The 15,021-nt window shown below is 40.1% G+C and overlaps 1 protein-coding gene across 4 annotated transcripts in view; it reads left to right on the top strand.

Moving 5' to 3' along the window:
• BANK1 (B cell scaffold protein with ankyrin repeats 1) overlaps positions 1–15,021 on the top strand; it is a 151,424-nt gene that overhangs the window by 111,727 nt on the left and 24,676 nt on the right. For all 4 annotated transcript variants that reach the window (XM_054825390.1, XM_054825388.1, XM_054825389.1 and 1 more), the window contains 2 exons: positions 12,552–12,648; positions 14,176–14,481. In XM_054825390.1, the coding sequence (XP_054681365.1) occupies positions 12,552–12,648; positions 14,176–14,481 (403 nt within the window). The remainder of the gene's footprint in view (positions 1–12,551; positions 12,649–14,175; positions 14,482–15,021) is intronic.

Consider the following 15,021-nt stretch of genomic DNA (forward strand, 5'->3'; position numbering starts at 1 on the left):
CTCCCACTCGCCCCCTTTGGCCCACCCCCAGTGGGATGAGAGAGAGAATGGGAAGAGCAAAAGCAAGAAAACTCGTGGGTCGAGATAAATACAGATCAGTGTGTGAAGGAAAGAAGAGGGGAAAAAAAGAAGTGAAGCAAAAGAAATCATTCACCACCTCCCACAGGCAGACCGATGCCCAGCCAGTCTCCAAACAACCACCTTGGAAGCTGAAAAGCCCACCCCCTTCTTCCTCCACCCATTTTTATTGCTGAGCATGACGTTATATGGTATGGAGTACCCACTGGGCTGTGTCCTCTCCCAACGTCTTGCCCACCTCAGCCTATTCTCTGGGAGAGGAACAGAGGAGGAAAAAGAGAAGGTTTTGAGGCTGTAGCAAACAAGTACAAGTTTTAGTGACAAATCCACAACACAACACCATAGGGGCTACTATGAAGAAACTCCATCCTGGCCAGACCCAGTACATCTATGCTTATAAATCCTGTTCAGATTCCCACAGGGAATCCTTATGGAAAGGGCTGTTCATTTCACAGCATACACAAACCCTAGATGTTACTTCATGAATCTCCCACCTCCTCTCTCTGCTACCGGTTGGTCTGCTAAGGGAGCAGTAATTTAGTAACTACACTGAAAGTTCAAACAGTGTAATTGTCATCAAGTGAAAAAGAAGCTCTCTGGAGAATGGTTATCATTTTACCCAGAAAAAATTAAGAAAAGCAAGAAAAATTCTTATTTTGCTAGATTGAAAAATTAACCTGTTGGTGAGATGGGAGTGCTTTTGTAGAGTTTGCAGTGATTACACAGCCTGTCAAACAGCAGTGGATATTTTGTTCAGCAGAATCAGTACTCTACAAGATTTGAAAGTCTTTCAAAAAGTTGTGTGGGTGTGTGAAAAGTGAAGTAACAAGAATTGTTGTTAAAGGAGAAATGAGCTAAAATGAGTCTGAAGAGGAATTTTATTTTTGAATGCTCAGAAGAAAAATCCCTTGATACTCAGTAGTTAGAGAACAGCACAAATGCTTAGAAGAGGGAAAGCAAGCACAAGTTTTTTCAACTGGAGACTGCAGTTACTTGAATTTTTAAAAAAAAAAAAACCAACCCCACAACATTTTTGTATATACCAGTAAATTAAGTTCTGTGGTTAGAAGTCTCTTTTTCTTTCTCCTGCGGTAATGTTTTTCTCTCTTTTCATAGTCATGAATGCTGTATAGTAGTAAATGGACATTTAAAACACAAAGAGGTATATGGTTACAGATCGACACACCAAGCTTTTACTTTGTTTTTTTTTGTTTATTGTTTGTTTCTCAGTGGTGGTAAATCTGTACAAAGGAGAAATTCCATTAAAAGCCGGAGTTAAAACAAGTTGCAGGCATTTTACTATGATTTGATACACAGGTGTACAAAGTAAATGTGAAGTTACACAGAATAACGATGCAAATAGGGATCAGTTCGGAGATGCTAGCTGGCTGATAGGTGGTGCAGTAAATTTGCTTGTAATGAAGTTAATGGCAGACATGCAAATGAAATAGTTTAGTAAGGGAGCACAGAAGGAAATTACTTAAGATTACAATAGATTATTTCAAACAAAGCAATTCTTCTTGCTCTTATTAAAATATCTGAGCCCAAAGTTGGGTATTCATTGATGTTTTAATTTGTTTCATTTCTTAATATACTGCAAATCATCTGTTTCAGTTATACATTTACCCCAAACTGATCCCAAAATCATTAGACTTTGGCAGTGGAGTGTTTCATGTCTCATTTTTTTTATTCTATGTAATCATCTATCTTTGGTAGTTGTGTGCATTTATATATTTTCAGCACATTGACGTGAGAATTCTAACACTTCATTATCTTTTAGTATTGCAGAAAATATGGTAGTTGTTGGGACTTCTGGCAAATTATATGCAGAAGGACTGTTACAAATTATTGAGAATGTCACAATATTATTTTTACTGTCATTCTGTTTCCTTACTCTGTTTTCTACCTAATTGAGTATGTGTTTGTTTTGTTCTAATTTGTTAGGATTAGTTTAATCAGAACATAAGTATGCTTGTTTGTTAGATCATGAGATAATCCTGATTTGAACTAAAATGAACAAAGCAGAAACTGGCTAGTTAAACTGAAATCCATACAGATAACTAAAGCAATTATACACACCTGTGACCCATAAAAGAGAAATCTGTGCTCTGGGAAAGATGATACTGCAGTTTTACACAACAGGAACGTGCCTTTGAAAGAAAAATGTGTGTACTGCTGAGGTAGAATCAGAGAATGGTTTAGGTCAGAAGGGAATTTTAAAGATCATCTAATCCACACCCCCCTGCCATGCTTAGGGACATCTTCTACTAGGTCAGATTGCTCAAAGCCCTGTCCAACCTGACCGTGAATGCTTCCAAGTGTTAGGAGGTAAAGGCATAACAGAAGTATGTTAAAGGTGTAACAGGGGTAGGGGTGATACATATTTAAGAAGCAACAACACCACTGTGTTTACTATGTCCAGACACCTGATTAAAAGCCACATGGTGTAAGCAGCTGCATGAGAAACTAGAAAGGCATGAGGGGGTTCCAGTAAATGATGATTGCTTGCTACTCTGAGAAGCTGGGCAATCATTGCCTTTCATTCATAGAATGAGCAGCTCTATTTCAAAATTCAGTTACTGATCTTAAATACTTGTTCTTTTTGCTGTCTGACTTCTGTGGCACACATAGGTTTGGGTCAGTTGCTTCTTGCTCAGGTGGTTAATGGATGTTCACGGCACTGTGGATGCTGTCATTTTGTATTGATGTTGGGAGGCCTTAATAAGGCATGGAAAACTGAAAGGAAATCATGGAAAACATGGCACTGAATAGCATCAGTGTAAAAAATCTCAGGAACTTTTTATGCCCTTGTACTTTTCCTGTAAACTAGTAGAACAGAGAAGGGTCTTCTAATTTCTGGGTGTTGGATGTGCTGATTTCTCTGGCTCGGCAGTGCTGCATGTGCCACTCCTGGGCGCAGCCTGAGATGTGCATTAGTCAAAGATGCGGTGTAGAGCTAAGGCACTGGGGCACGCATGCTCCCTCGTGAAGTGTAAAAACGGATGCTGAGGACCCGCCTTGTACAGCAGCATGGAGTACATCAGGGATGCCTCAGCCATGCTCTTTGAGAAGGCAGAGTGCGTTGCACATCACACAGCTTGTTCTGACAGATGGGGAGCAAGCAGGAGAAGGCAGCAGTTTTGGCTGGCAAGATAATATATGCTGTTCTTGGCTTTCTATAAGACAAGGCTTGCTTAGGTCAGGAGGCCAAGTTCAAGTGTTTTAAGGGCTGGATCCAGCCCCTGGGCTACTCAGCCCACACTGCTTTAAAACTGCTCTCTGTTTCAACATTTCATGGCAGAACATGTGCAGCAAAACTTCTCTCCACCACCTTTCTTTTTAAACCAGGTTAGATTCCCAAGTGGTTTTTGTCTTTGATTGTAACACTGTATTGAATGTTTCACTGTGCTTATGCTTTAGAGAAATCTGTGTTTCCTCATCTGTGGTGGTGGTGGTTTGTTTGGGTTTCTTTGCAAGCATGAGTTGCCAGGCAAGGTAATAGAGTAGTAAAAGTGCTTAACATTAAAAAAACTAATGAACAGCAATGTTGGATCTGTCCTCATACATGCAATCAATTTTATGAAGCTGGCTTCTTCAGTCATTTCTCCAGGTGCTCATACAGGGCCCTGGGAAAAATGAGTAATAAATACTTAAACACTTCCAATACTTTGATGAATATTTTACATTGTAGAATATGTGAATATTAGTAACATTAATGCAGACTTAAGAGTTAGAAAAACTTTTATAACTAGAATGACGGGTCACTAGGCTGTAGCTCAGGGACACAGGTGGAACGAAATGGAATGAAAGAAAGTGTTTGCCAAATTGTCTGCTTGCATTTCACAAAGTATTGAGAGTGCCAATGGAAGGTATCTCCTAGAGTATATCTGGTTCTCACCTTTGCATTCTGGAAGGCTCTGGCAGGCCCAGTGACAAAGGGTATAGTATAGGCTAGACCGTAACATGGGCGAGACAAAAGGAACAATAACCGCGAAGATGAATGCCAAATGGCATCTCTGAAAGCAAGAACAAATACTTTAGAAAGCAATTCTGGTACACCTATGACAGAGAAATGGAGGAAGCATCTAGCTAAGGAAAACAATTTCTTCTGTCTTGAGGTTCTGTGATGACTTACCCTATTTCCATCCCGTTTTCCTCTGTGCTTAAGTTCACTCCTAGCAGGAGAATTCTATAGGTACCGTTGCAGTCTGTTAAGTGATTCAAGTTTCCCACCTCTGTAATCCCTGCCTGGTGAGATCTGTATCCACATCAGCCAGAAATGCACTGAAGCTCTCTGGTTAATAAAGTCTTTAGAGCACAGGAGAGAACTCCTTCCCCTCGGAGCCACCCAGCACCCTGCTTGGGCTAGAGAACAGAGCTTTTGGTTTTGCCAGCACAGTTCACCTCCCATGGAAATAAATAACCTGCCAAGTATGCCACTTGTTACCTAGTAACAGAGGAAAGCAGTGTTTTATTGTTGCTACTGCCTTCTGGGAGCAGATGGCATAGAGTAAGCTAGCTCTAACATGTAGGCCAGAAGGACAGCCCTTTCTTTTGGGAAAGGCTCTCCATGCTCATCCCAACATCAGTTCTTACTGGAAGACAAGGTTGCCTTTGTTGTCACCAAAGTGAGAATGCTTGTCCATCAGAAACTAACTACCCTGAAGTACTCCATAAAGTTAGCCTTAAAATAGTTATTCTGGTAGGACTTAGAGAGTTGGAATCTAGTCCTGCTTTTGCAGAATTTAAGTCCTTTCTAAATGAAATGTGCATGTATCACCCATCCAAAACCAGCTAACATTAAAATGCAAAGTTGGCTGTGTAGAAGGCACTTGGAGGCAGTGTAGGCCTAAGAAATACATTATGTTGATGCTTTAATGCTAAGTAAGGGAGAGAGCTGTGTTTCCAAATGAGCATGTTAGGTTCAAACCAAAAAATGATTCAGTAATGAAACACAAGCCAATGGAATCATTTGAGAAAACGTTTTTCTGCTCCTGAGATCAGAAACACAAATACAGGGTATAGAATGTAAAGTATGGCAGTATTTTGAATAATATTTAATCTATTTCTGCATCTTTACAGCATACGTGAAAGTAGATTTTTGTGGGAAGACCAGCTGAGTTTTTTCTATGAATTGGGGGTTTTTTGTGGTTTTTTTTATCAGCAGCAATCCTGGTTTTCAGTTGTGCAGTTCGTGAAGAGATCAAGAAGGTTTCCATTAGGTCAGGAAGTCACATGGAAAAGGCCATGAAATTACTGAACAGTTATGTACTTAGGAAGAACAGGTTTGTAGTTTTCTTCTTAAATTATCTGGAAGAGACTTTCTACTTTGCACTAGAGAGTGTGTAGAAACTGGGGAGAGTTGTTTGGGGGCTTTTTTTCTTTTGGGGGGGGGGTAACAAGTTGACCTTTTTTAGAAGAATCCAACATACTTTTTTAGAAGGAAGCCAGCATATCTTTTGGCATTCATGCCATTGCTTTGAATTGAATAGATGAAAAAACATCCCTGTCTATTGGAGTAGAGAACTTCTCATGATCATATTAGGGCTTGTTGTTCTCAAAAATAGACTGAGGCTTAGGTTGTTTATGCTATTTCCTTTTTCTAGAATCATAAATGTTGATCAGTGGTGATTTGTTTTATTAGCTGCAAACTAGGAAGGCAGAAGTTTCTTTACGATTTCATTTGGAGGGGATTTTTAGCCTGAAGAAATAATAAGGAAGAGAAAAGTAGGCCAGTGCTCCAAAAACTTAGGTACTTGTATAGAAATTTTAAAAATATAGAAAGATAAGGATACAGTTCTTTTATATGACCAAACTTGCAATTAATTCATGTAACAGATAGCTGATGGAATAATTTACATGATTTATATGAAAGCATATAGCTTGTTCAGGAAACACAGTCAAGGGCAAAGGGAAACAGGAAAAAGTGCTATGTTTGTGTACCAGCAATGCGTAGGCTTGCTGTGAGGTCCAGGTCACCAGCGTCTGCCTGGAAAGGAATACAGCAGGAGACATTATCCAGCAAGTTTTTAAATGCATTGGTAAGGTTTTGACGCTTCAAGGTGAAGGAAATAGCTAGAGGATTCTTTTCTTTGTAAGCAAGGAAGAGAAAGTCACTGAGGGTGTGCAGACAGGGTAACGTTGGTGAGAACAATCTGAGATATGTTAATATACAGTTCCTGTGATGGGAACGAGAAATAACAACACAATAGCGATAGATTTTGAAAAAAAGCATATCTAAGCACAAACAAGATTGAAAGTGTAGTAAAAGAACAATCCCAAACAGGAGAATGAAGTCCATAGGAAGTAGAAACTGTAACAGGTTACTAAGGTCAAAGACGGAAGTGTAGCACAGACACTTAAAGGCATTATGAGAAAGACCAAGACACAAAATGAAATGCAGCTAACGAGAAATCAGGAGAAATAAGAAATGTTTCTGTAAGGCTAGTTTTCAGCAATTCATTGTCAAAATGGAAAGGGTTATTGATTAGAGTTGTCCTGGTTCCTGTACTATTCAATGCCCTATTAGCAATTTAGATAATAGATTTTTTTCAAATTCCTTCCAACTCCATGATCCAGTGTAGTGATTTATGGGTGGGCATACTTTTATGCAGTTACATGAAGTTTTGAAATGTTCCCAGTTCACATCTACTTCCAGATTTTCAAAGCCGTTGATTTTACTTTTAAGAAAGGACTGTATGCAGTATTGAGGCCTGTACTGACGAGAAAAAAAGAAAGAAAAGATACTGAAAGTATAAGTGCAAATGAGTCCATGTCTGCTTGGTTTTCTTTTTTAATGACGTTTAGAGAAAATTGTGATTGTATCTTTAGGATGCAGTGGCCCCAAAGACATAGGCATCCATGTACCTGCATAGTTGGTATCAGATCCTTTTGAAAGCACTGCTGTACTTGCATCTGGGCTCTACGTGCCCTCACAGCCTTTCTAGCAAGCCCATAGAGACTGTGACAGCTTTAACTAGCATTTGGCAACTTGTTTCTCAGAATCCCAGGGGAGTCATGGCTCCAAATCAGCAGAGGGAGAGGGCAGCTGTGGAGTTGTTCATACTGGGGCATCTGAAGGAAGCCAGACAGTAGAAACTGTTTCTCTTCTGGTGTTTGATACAGGTCCAACTCCAGGTGACCGGCAGTGTTATCTTGTTGCTTAATAGTCAGAAGATGATGCCTAAAGCTGTGCCTGTAGGACAGCCGTACCAAGACTGTCCTCTGGTCTGAAATGCTGAGCTTACAGAGTGGTAGGAGACAGATGAATGGGCAATGCTCCTCTTGGCACGGCTGCAGACTTTGAATGTTGGGAGTGGGATAAGAAGGAATGTTGTGGTGATGTGTTATGAACAAATCAAGCAACTATATCTGTCTCTGCTCTGAAAGAACGGGTCTTAGTGTGACTGTATAATATTTTTAAGAAGTCTGATAGCAAGCCTGGATGCTATCCAACAGGCAGCTGAAAATGCGCTAGAGTCCAGAAGATGATCAGATAGATAGCCTTTGTCCTAAACAAAGGCAGCACCTTCTGTTTAATCTAGTGTTTGAAGTCTTCTCCCAGAAAAAGGCTCAGTGAAGAAAACTGGTAGGCAGATGCACTGACTGAGGTATGAAAATTGAATTGAAATTAAAATTTAGATGTGGCCTGCGGTAATCCTATAAATTGTGGGCTTTGCAAGACTGGCTGCAGGGAGCTGCCTCTGCCTGCGCTCTCCTACTTGATATAATGGCTACAAGAAAGATAATTTGTACTGAAAAGGAGAAGGGGGATCACCTAGCTCAGCCAGTAATGCACTGACTTTCAGAAAAGAAAATCGTTTCTGAGGAAGGAACACATGATGTTCTTCAGGCATCTTTTACACAGGATTCAAAAACATCATTTCATCCTGAGCAGAGGATATCTTGGGAAAATGCTGCAAAGTATATCCTGGTAGGCCTGGCAGAGTCTGACTTAAATGTAAGGAAGAAGTTCCAGTGTTTAATGGAAAGATTCACTCCAGATCTCCACAGAATATACATTTCATTTAGTGTTGTAAGCAGTTCTGCAATAATGTGCCTTGCTTCGATTTAAGGAGTTTGCCAAGGCAGCATGTGAGCTGTACAATGATACTGAAGACTGGACAGTATGGAGCTGTGACTCGAGAAGACAAAGTCTGCAAGAAATGGAAGGATAATCAGCAGGAGGGATGACAGATTTGTCGAGACAGAGACACAAAAGCGTTGAGTCCGTGTCAGCATTCTAATGCTGCACTTGATATTTAAGCCTAAACAAGCAACTCTCTGTTATTCCATACAAAAATTTAAATTTTCCAGTGCACTTTTATGAGCTACCCTATATCATCACATCAGGGAGCTAACTTTGTTGTGGTTTAGCCCCAGCCGGCAGCTGAGCACCACGTGGCCACTCACTCACACTCCCCTCCCCTGGTGGGATGGGGAGGAGAATGGGAAGACAAAGGCAAAGCCTGGTTGGTTGGGATAAGGACAGTTTACTGGGACAGCAAAGGGAGAGGGAAATAACAACAACAGTACTTAACAGAATACACAAACCTGGTGATATACAATGCAGTTTCTCACCCAACGACTGACCGTACAAGTCAGACTGCACAGCTCAGACCCATCCCAAAGCCGGACCGTCCCTGAGCCATGCACCCTGGAGCCGCCCCTCCCTGACTAGCCCCCCTTTTATACTGAGCATGATGTCACATGATACGGAATACCCGCTTTGGCTAGTTTGGGTCACCTGTCCTGGCTGTGTCCCATCCCAGCTTCTTGTGAAAATTAACTCTATCCTAGCCGAACCCAGGACAAACTTCCATGGAATAATATTTCTTTTGTTACTCAACCCTAACTAAAGAGAATGTCTTGTCAAAAGGATCAATGAGAATTTTACAAGCAATAGTAAGGATTTTCTCCAGCAGTTTTCCTAACTGCTGCAATCCCGAAAAACTGAGGATGTAGGAGAAAGCATGAATTCCCAAATTGCAACACAGACATGGAAGGCTTTAAATGTTACATACATTTAATTTTTTTTAAGAAATACCAGTACAATAAGATGAAATAGAGATGCGAGTCTGAATTTAGACTCACAAGGGATGTAATTATTCAGTGTAAAAAAGATATATATGTGTGTATGTATATACACACACAATTGAATTTCAACTTATTAAAAGCCAATTTTCTGGAAGAAAAAGACAACTGTAAGGAGACAATTGGAAAACAATGGAATCAGGCACATAAGAATCACATGAATTAATTAATTATTACCCTAAGCATTGTCCAAGGCCCAATTTAAACATGAAGATCTGATTTTGAAAGCTGTTGGGCAATGTACCATAAGGAGTTCTGTATTACTTTGTTTCTAGGAATATAAGTTATGGATATATTTTTATATATATATATCCATTTGTATTTTATACACAGAGGCTAACGTGAGTTGTGATTGATATATTTACCTGTGAGTTACTGTTTATAAAGGAAGTGCTGATGTCCAGATGCTTCTCACTCTTGCCATAAGTTGATACAGTGTCAGTGTTGGGTTAGATTCCTTTGAATTCTTTCATGTTTCACTCCTTACTGTACAAGAAGGTATGACGCACCAAATTTCAATGGTGCATGGCACCCAGCTACCGGCTGGGGCTAAACCACTTCACGGGCCCTCGCCAGGTGGGAGGATTCCCTCTCAGTACATATTCACTGGAGAGAAATATTTTTGAGGGGTAAGAAAATCCTTTGTATAAGAAGGAGGAAATCTTTAGAAAACATGCCTTAAAAAGGATGGCTTTTCAGGAGAGCTTTGTAAAAAATGCTGACAAGATGGTTATAACAATTTTCCTAATCGCATTCCTGAGTAAATAACTGAGGTACATCAATTCAGGCTTTGTATAAGAGGGACTGCTTTGAAGCTATTCAAAAACTTGGCCTTTTTGAAAGTCTTTAGCTTGACAGGAAGCTTAATGAAGGCAGTTAAAATACATAACTGAAAGAAAATTAAGTGTCTACCTTTTGATGTTGAGAGGTGGCATTTAATCTTAGGACTCAAAATATCATCAGTCTCTCAGAGGACTTTCATTCCAACATTCCTGTTGCATCTTGAGGTAAGGTATTTTTATTGCTAACTTGCAAACTAGAGTTTCAAACCTTCAGAGCCTTTTCAGTAGTCTGTTGTGAGCAGTTCTGTGCTGACAACAACTTTTTAATACCTTTTTTTGTAATACCAGTTTCCAATAAAGCTAGTGCTTCCTTTGGAAGGTGGCTTGACATCCATAAGAAATCTCAGTGTAAATCAAAGAGCCATCTTCAGCCAAACAGATTCAAAAGACTTTAAAGTTTGGGTCTGTGTGCATATTGTACACCACATCCTAAATTCTACTGTAGAAATATCATGCTGGCTATGCTATTACATTCCAATTATGTGACCCAGACCATAATAAAGACACTCCAAGCCTAAAAGTAACGGTCACTCGTTCAGGGCATTATGGTGAGGTTTACAAGCTGAGCCATAACATCATTCTGATTTAGCTACGTTGCTTTGTGTTCTTAAATAAGGACACCCTCCACTGGCTTTGGAGACTCCGCACCATTTTCAGCTGCATGGTGTCGTCATGCTCAGTGTCACAGGAGGCTTTTATCAATAATTTAAGCATCATACAGAATCTCTTTAACTAAATATGTTTATACTAGAAAGACTCGTTTCTCTGTATTCAGCTTTTCTGTGTCTCCCAGGTCCAGGAGACTTTTAGGAAGTGTAGTCAGGGCTAAACTTCTGAATTGCATCCTTAATTCTGTAAGATTCAGCATTATCAGTGGAGCCATTATAAGTTAGAAGGGCAGGCTGACTGACCTTCAATCTTCTGAAACATTGAAGTTTCAAAGATGCAAATTAATCACATCTATTATATTGTTTTCCTGGAGTCACCAGCTTTCCTTCAGCTGAGAAATGTCTATGCTGAAGAAGAATATCAGAATGTGCCGTTTGTTTCCTTCTCTTACCCTTTTGACCTCATTCTACCAACTGTATATCCATGCGTACTTCATGTTTGCAAAGATAAAAGTGAACACCTTGAAAGAATTTCTGTGGTGCGGTGCTCCACTGTAATAGTGGGAGAGCTTAATTTGTCTAGAGCTCTACTTGCTTGATTTTTTCTGCACACATCCTCTGTGTTCAGGAGAAATACAGAACTTACCAGAAGACCTTTTTCTTCCCCCAACTGTACAGTTACATTTAGCACATGCAGGCCTAAATCTTTTGAAAATAAATATTCTGAAAAGCTCTGACTTCAGGGCTTTTAAGAGTTAGCCTATTTCTGTGAAGTATAGAGGAACCAGATAAATGATGGGGAAGTTCAAGCAAAACAGAGGATTCTCTCACTGATGTGCACATTATATGGGTGTGGAAGACAGAGTTGAATACTTTATTGTTGGAAGGAGGTATAGCTTTGTGGAGATCCAGGTGTATTCTTAAAGCAGCAAAGCAGGCCAGGAGGACACCTAATGCACGGTCTGATGGCTGCACGGTCTGATGGCTGCACCGTCTGAAGACTGGCATTCATGAGATGGCTGTGTACAAGAGCAGCAGGGAAGAAAGCATTTTCAGTTCCCCAGAAAAACCCACTATTTCTCCAATTTTTTTCCCCTTTCACACAGTGAGAACTCTGTCCCTGAGACAGTGACAGTGGATGCCAGGAGGCAGGATACTTGATCAAACATTGATAACATTTTAGAGAACTGATTGTTCTGACTCTCCTGAGGCTAATTTTGAATAGCGTTGTGTGAACATAACAGCTTTCTAGAGGAACAAGAAACAATGCTTTGCCACCTTTGGGCAGTGAGGTGGAACTGCTAACATGTTTTACAGTCCTGTTTCTGGTTTTTCAGTGCACATGCATCTTTTGGTACCAACCCCTAGGATACGGGGACTGTTTGTAATGAGCTCTCCAGAGATTTCTTGCACTCTGTGCACCCTTGAGCTATTCAGTAACGTCCTGTAGACTTTCTGGTTTTTTGTTGCTGATCTTTCTCATTACCAATGAGTGCTTCACAGTTGGGAGCAGAGTTGGTAACTGTCTGGACAGCCCGGCACAGTGCAAAGGAAAGATTAATTAGCTTCAATCCTTGCTGTGCAAACTTGGGTATCGCTTCACGGCAGAACCTTGTGTCCTTTATATGTACCCAGATATATGCATTCCTTTTGCCTACAGTACGTATACCACTACATAGTTGCAAATGCAACATTTGTCTCCACTTTCCCCTTAGTAGAATTTTGAATATTATATCGATAGCAAGGTGTGAAGGTAGGGGAGAAATCTCTGCTGCAATCTCTGCAAAAATACACATAAGTTTTGGATAGAACCAAAAGAAGAAAATGTTGCTGTTTCTCCTCAGGCTAATGGTTTCCTCACTGACCCTGCACAGCTTTGCTTGGGGATGATGTCACCAAAACAAGTATTGTCCTTTATTTTTCTTTCTAGATTAATACAGCAGATAATTTCACCAATTGCGAGGAGGAAGCAGATGACGACGACACTTACATGCTTATGTTAGGCTCAGAAACTCAACCAGCCGTGAGTAAGTCATGTTGTTAGCTTTATCGGTAACAAAGCCTGTGCTGTATTAAGTGAGTGGGATTATGGACAAACAGAGGGGGCGAATCATTAATTTCAGTTTCCACATGTTACTGCAACTTCCAGGGAGGGCAGATGTTCCAGGAGATGAGGGAAGACAGGTAAGGGATTCAGTCATGATAACAGTGTCATCACTCAGTAAGATAGACCTCAGTGCAACCACCCCTCCTGGTAAATTCTGGAAATTTGTTGATCTCTCTTCTGAATCTAGAAAGCAGCTGAATTCTCCAATCAGAAAACAGCCTTCGTATAAGGGGAGGTGCTGCCTACAGATGTGGCCAGCTCCTGTGAGGAGGCACAGAGAGTAGACATTTTGCAGCTTGATGTTCATACATCTAAGTGTAGATTGATGATGTGCTTGTTGATAATCTGTGTGGTCATATATATTCCCCTTGAGAACTGCAAAGTTGTTTGCATTTACTGATGGCATATATTTTGCATATGTTTTACAGTGTCATGGATCTATAAAGCTAAACTTTATCTTGTTTCTATCTTAGTTGTTTCTTGACAATTTTATCTTTTCAACTGTCTCATATTCAGAATGAAAAGGATGTTTCTTATTTGCTATGTTTAAACCAGTTGCTTTAGCACAGCTAGGTAGATGATAGACACTGTGAAAATGTGAGCTAGAAACCTGGCTTGCCCTGATAGATTTTCACTGTCTCTGTCACACTCTATATGGAAACACTTCAGTGCGGACACATGGAAGAAGAACACGGATTGTAACAGCTGGCCATGTTGGCCAGTTAAATGCCCTTATCTCCCATTTGAGTCAGTGGTGAAAGAAAGGCACCACCAAAGGATAACGCAGTGCAAACCTACCTCAAGGGCTCGGTATTACCTGCTAAGCATTGACTGTAAACCTGCTGATGGACTTTTGTAGTTTTCTCTGTTATGTTACTGAGGTTGACTACTTGACTACCCACGTTTTGATGCTGTACATAGTGATTAAAATGTACACTTTCACATCCCTCCACTATATTTCTGTTCTGTGGTCTGTGGGTTACTAAAGACAGAAGAGCTCCATTTCCACAGGAGCCATGTCTCCCAGGGGCAATGTTTATTTCATTTTAGAATGATTTCAATAAGCCCCTAAACCCCATTGTATAAAAACAAGTTACACAGCTATGTGAGCTACAGCTTTATTTTACTAAGTGTTGCACTGTGCTGCATTGAAAGTCAAGTAATACAAATTACGGATGCAAGGTAAGTGTGTGTAATTGCATTCTGACAGCAACTCTAGAAAAGTTTAACATTGCATGTGTATCAGAGTAGTAAGGTATAATAAAAACTTCCACTGTTGATTTGGTAAATATTTAAAAAGCTGTTCACTGACAGTATGTATTTGACAGCTTTCCTACTGTATTAGTTCATAAAAGTTTTATTAGCCATTGTGTTGCTTCTATGGGAATCCTTGAAAGAGAAAATGTTTCCAGATGGCAAATTTTAAATAAAATAATGCATTCTTTAGCATTAAAAGCCAAGCAGAGCAGACGAGATCAATGTGGAATTGGATCAAGATGCCAACAAGAAGCTGAGGTGGATGAGGGAAAGAAAGATGATGTAGAAGACAATAGAGAGGAGACAGAACATGAAGATCAAGAGGAGGAAGATTCATACAGCTTTCAAAACAGTCCTGACAATTTGTATGCCAGCATACCTGATGATCTTGAAGAGAACAGAAGAGGCTGCTTTTTCTGTAAGAGGCCACCCCCTCCTCCTCCTCGAAATCTGCCGGGCATCCTAAGGCAGGACGATCTGCACAATTTATCACAAGGTACGATCTTGGGAGGAAATAACCCCAGCTACAAACATGTGCAAGGGCAGACGAGGTGCTGTTGTAGAGATTATGTATGATTGCTTCTTCTAACAGCAGTAGCTAGGCAGTATGGCCCTCATTCTCCAAAGCAAGCCTGTGCATATGAATTTTTGCTGCATCAAGATATTCATGACCAGGTATGTCAGCTAATACTGTGGTGTGGGCTGCTGCGTTCAGGTTTCAAGTTTTCCTCACTCTGCCCATCTGAGATTGCTGCCAAATCATACAGGATGCGTTGGATTTACAAGAGAGTCTTGAAACAAAAGATTGAGCTTGTATTTTTGTCACGTTGACTTAAGTAATTATCATTTAAAAATATTAAATATTATCTTGATTTAATACAGCTTAGAATTTCACAGGTAGAATTAATAGAAAGTGACTGTGTGGAGAGAAGTAATATAGTATTTGATTACATTTTAGCCAATGTTGATGTTAGAAATAAAAAGCTATATTGTGTTGCAGATTGAAGAGAGAGGGAGAAATTGTGACCTTTAATGA

The sequence above is a fragment of the Grus americana genome, chromosome 4 (genome assembly GCF_028858705.1).
Source record: "Grus americana isolate bGruAme1 chromosome 4, bGruAme1.mat, whole genome shotgun sequence".
Taxonomy (NCBI): domain Eukaryota; kingdom Metazoa; phylum Chordata; class Aves; order Gruiformes; family Gruidae; genus Grus; species Grus americana.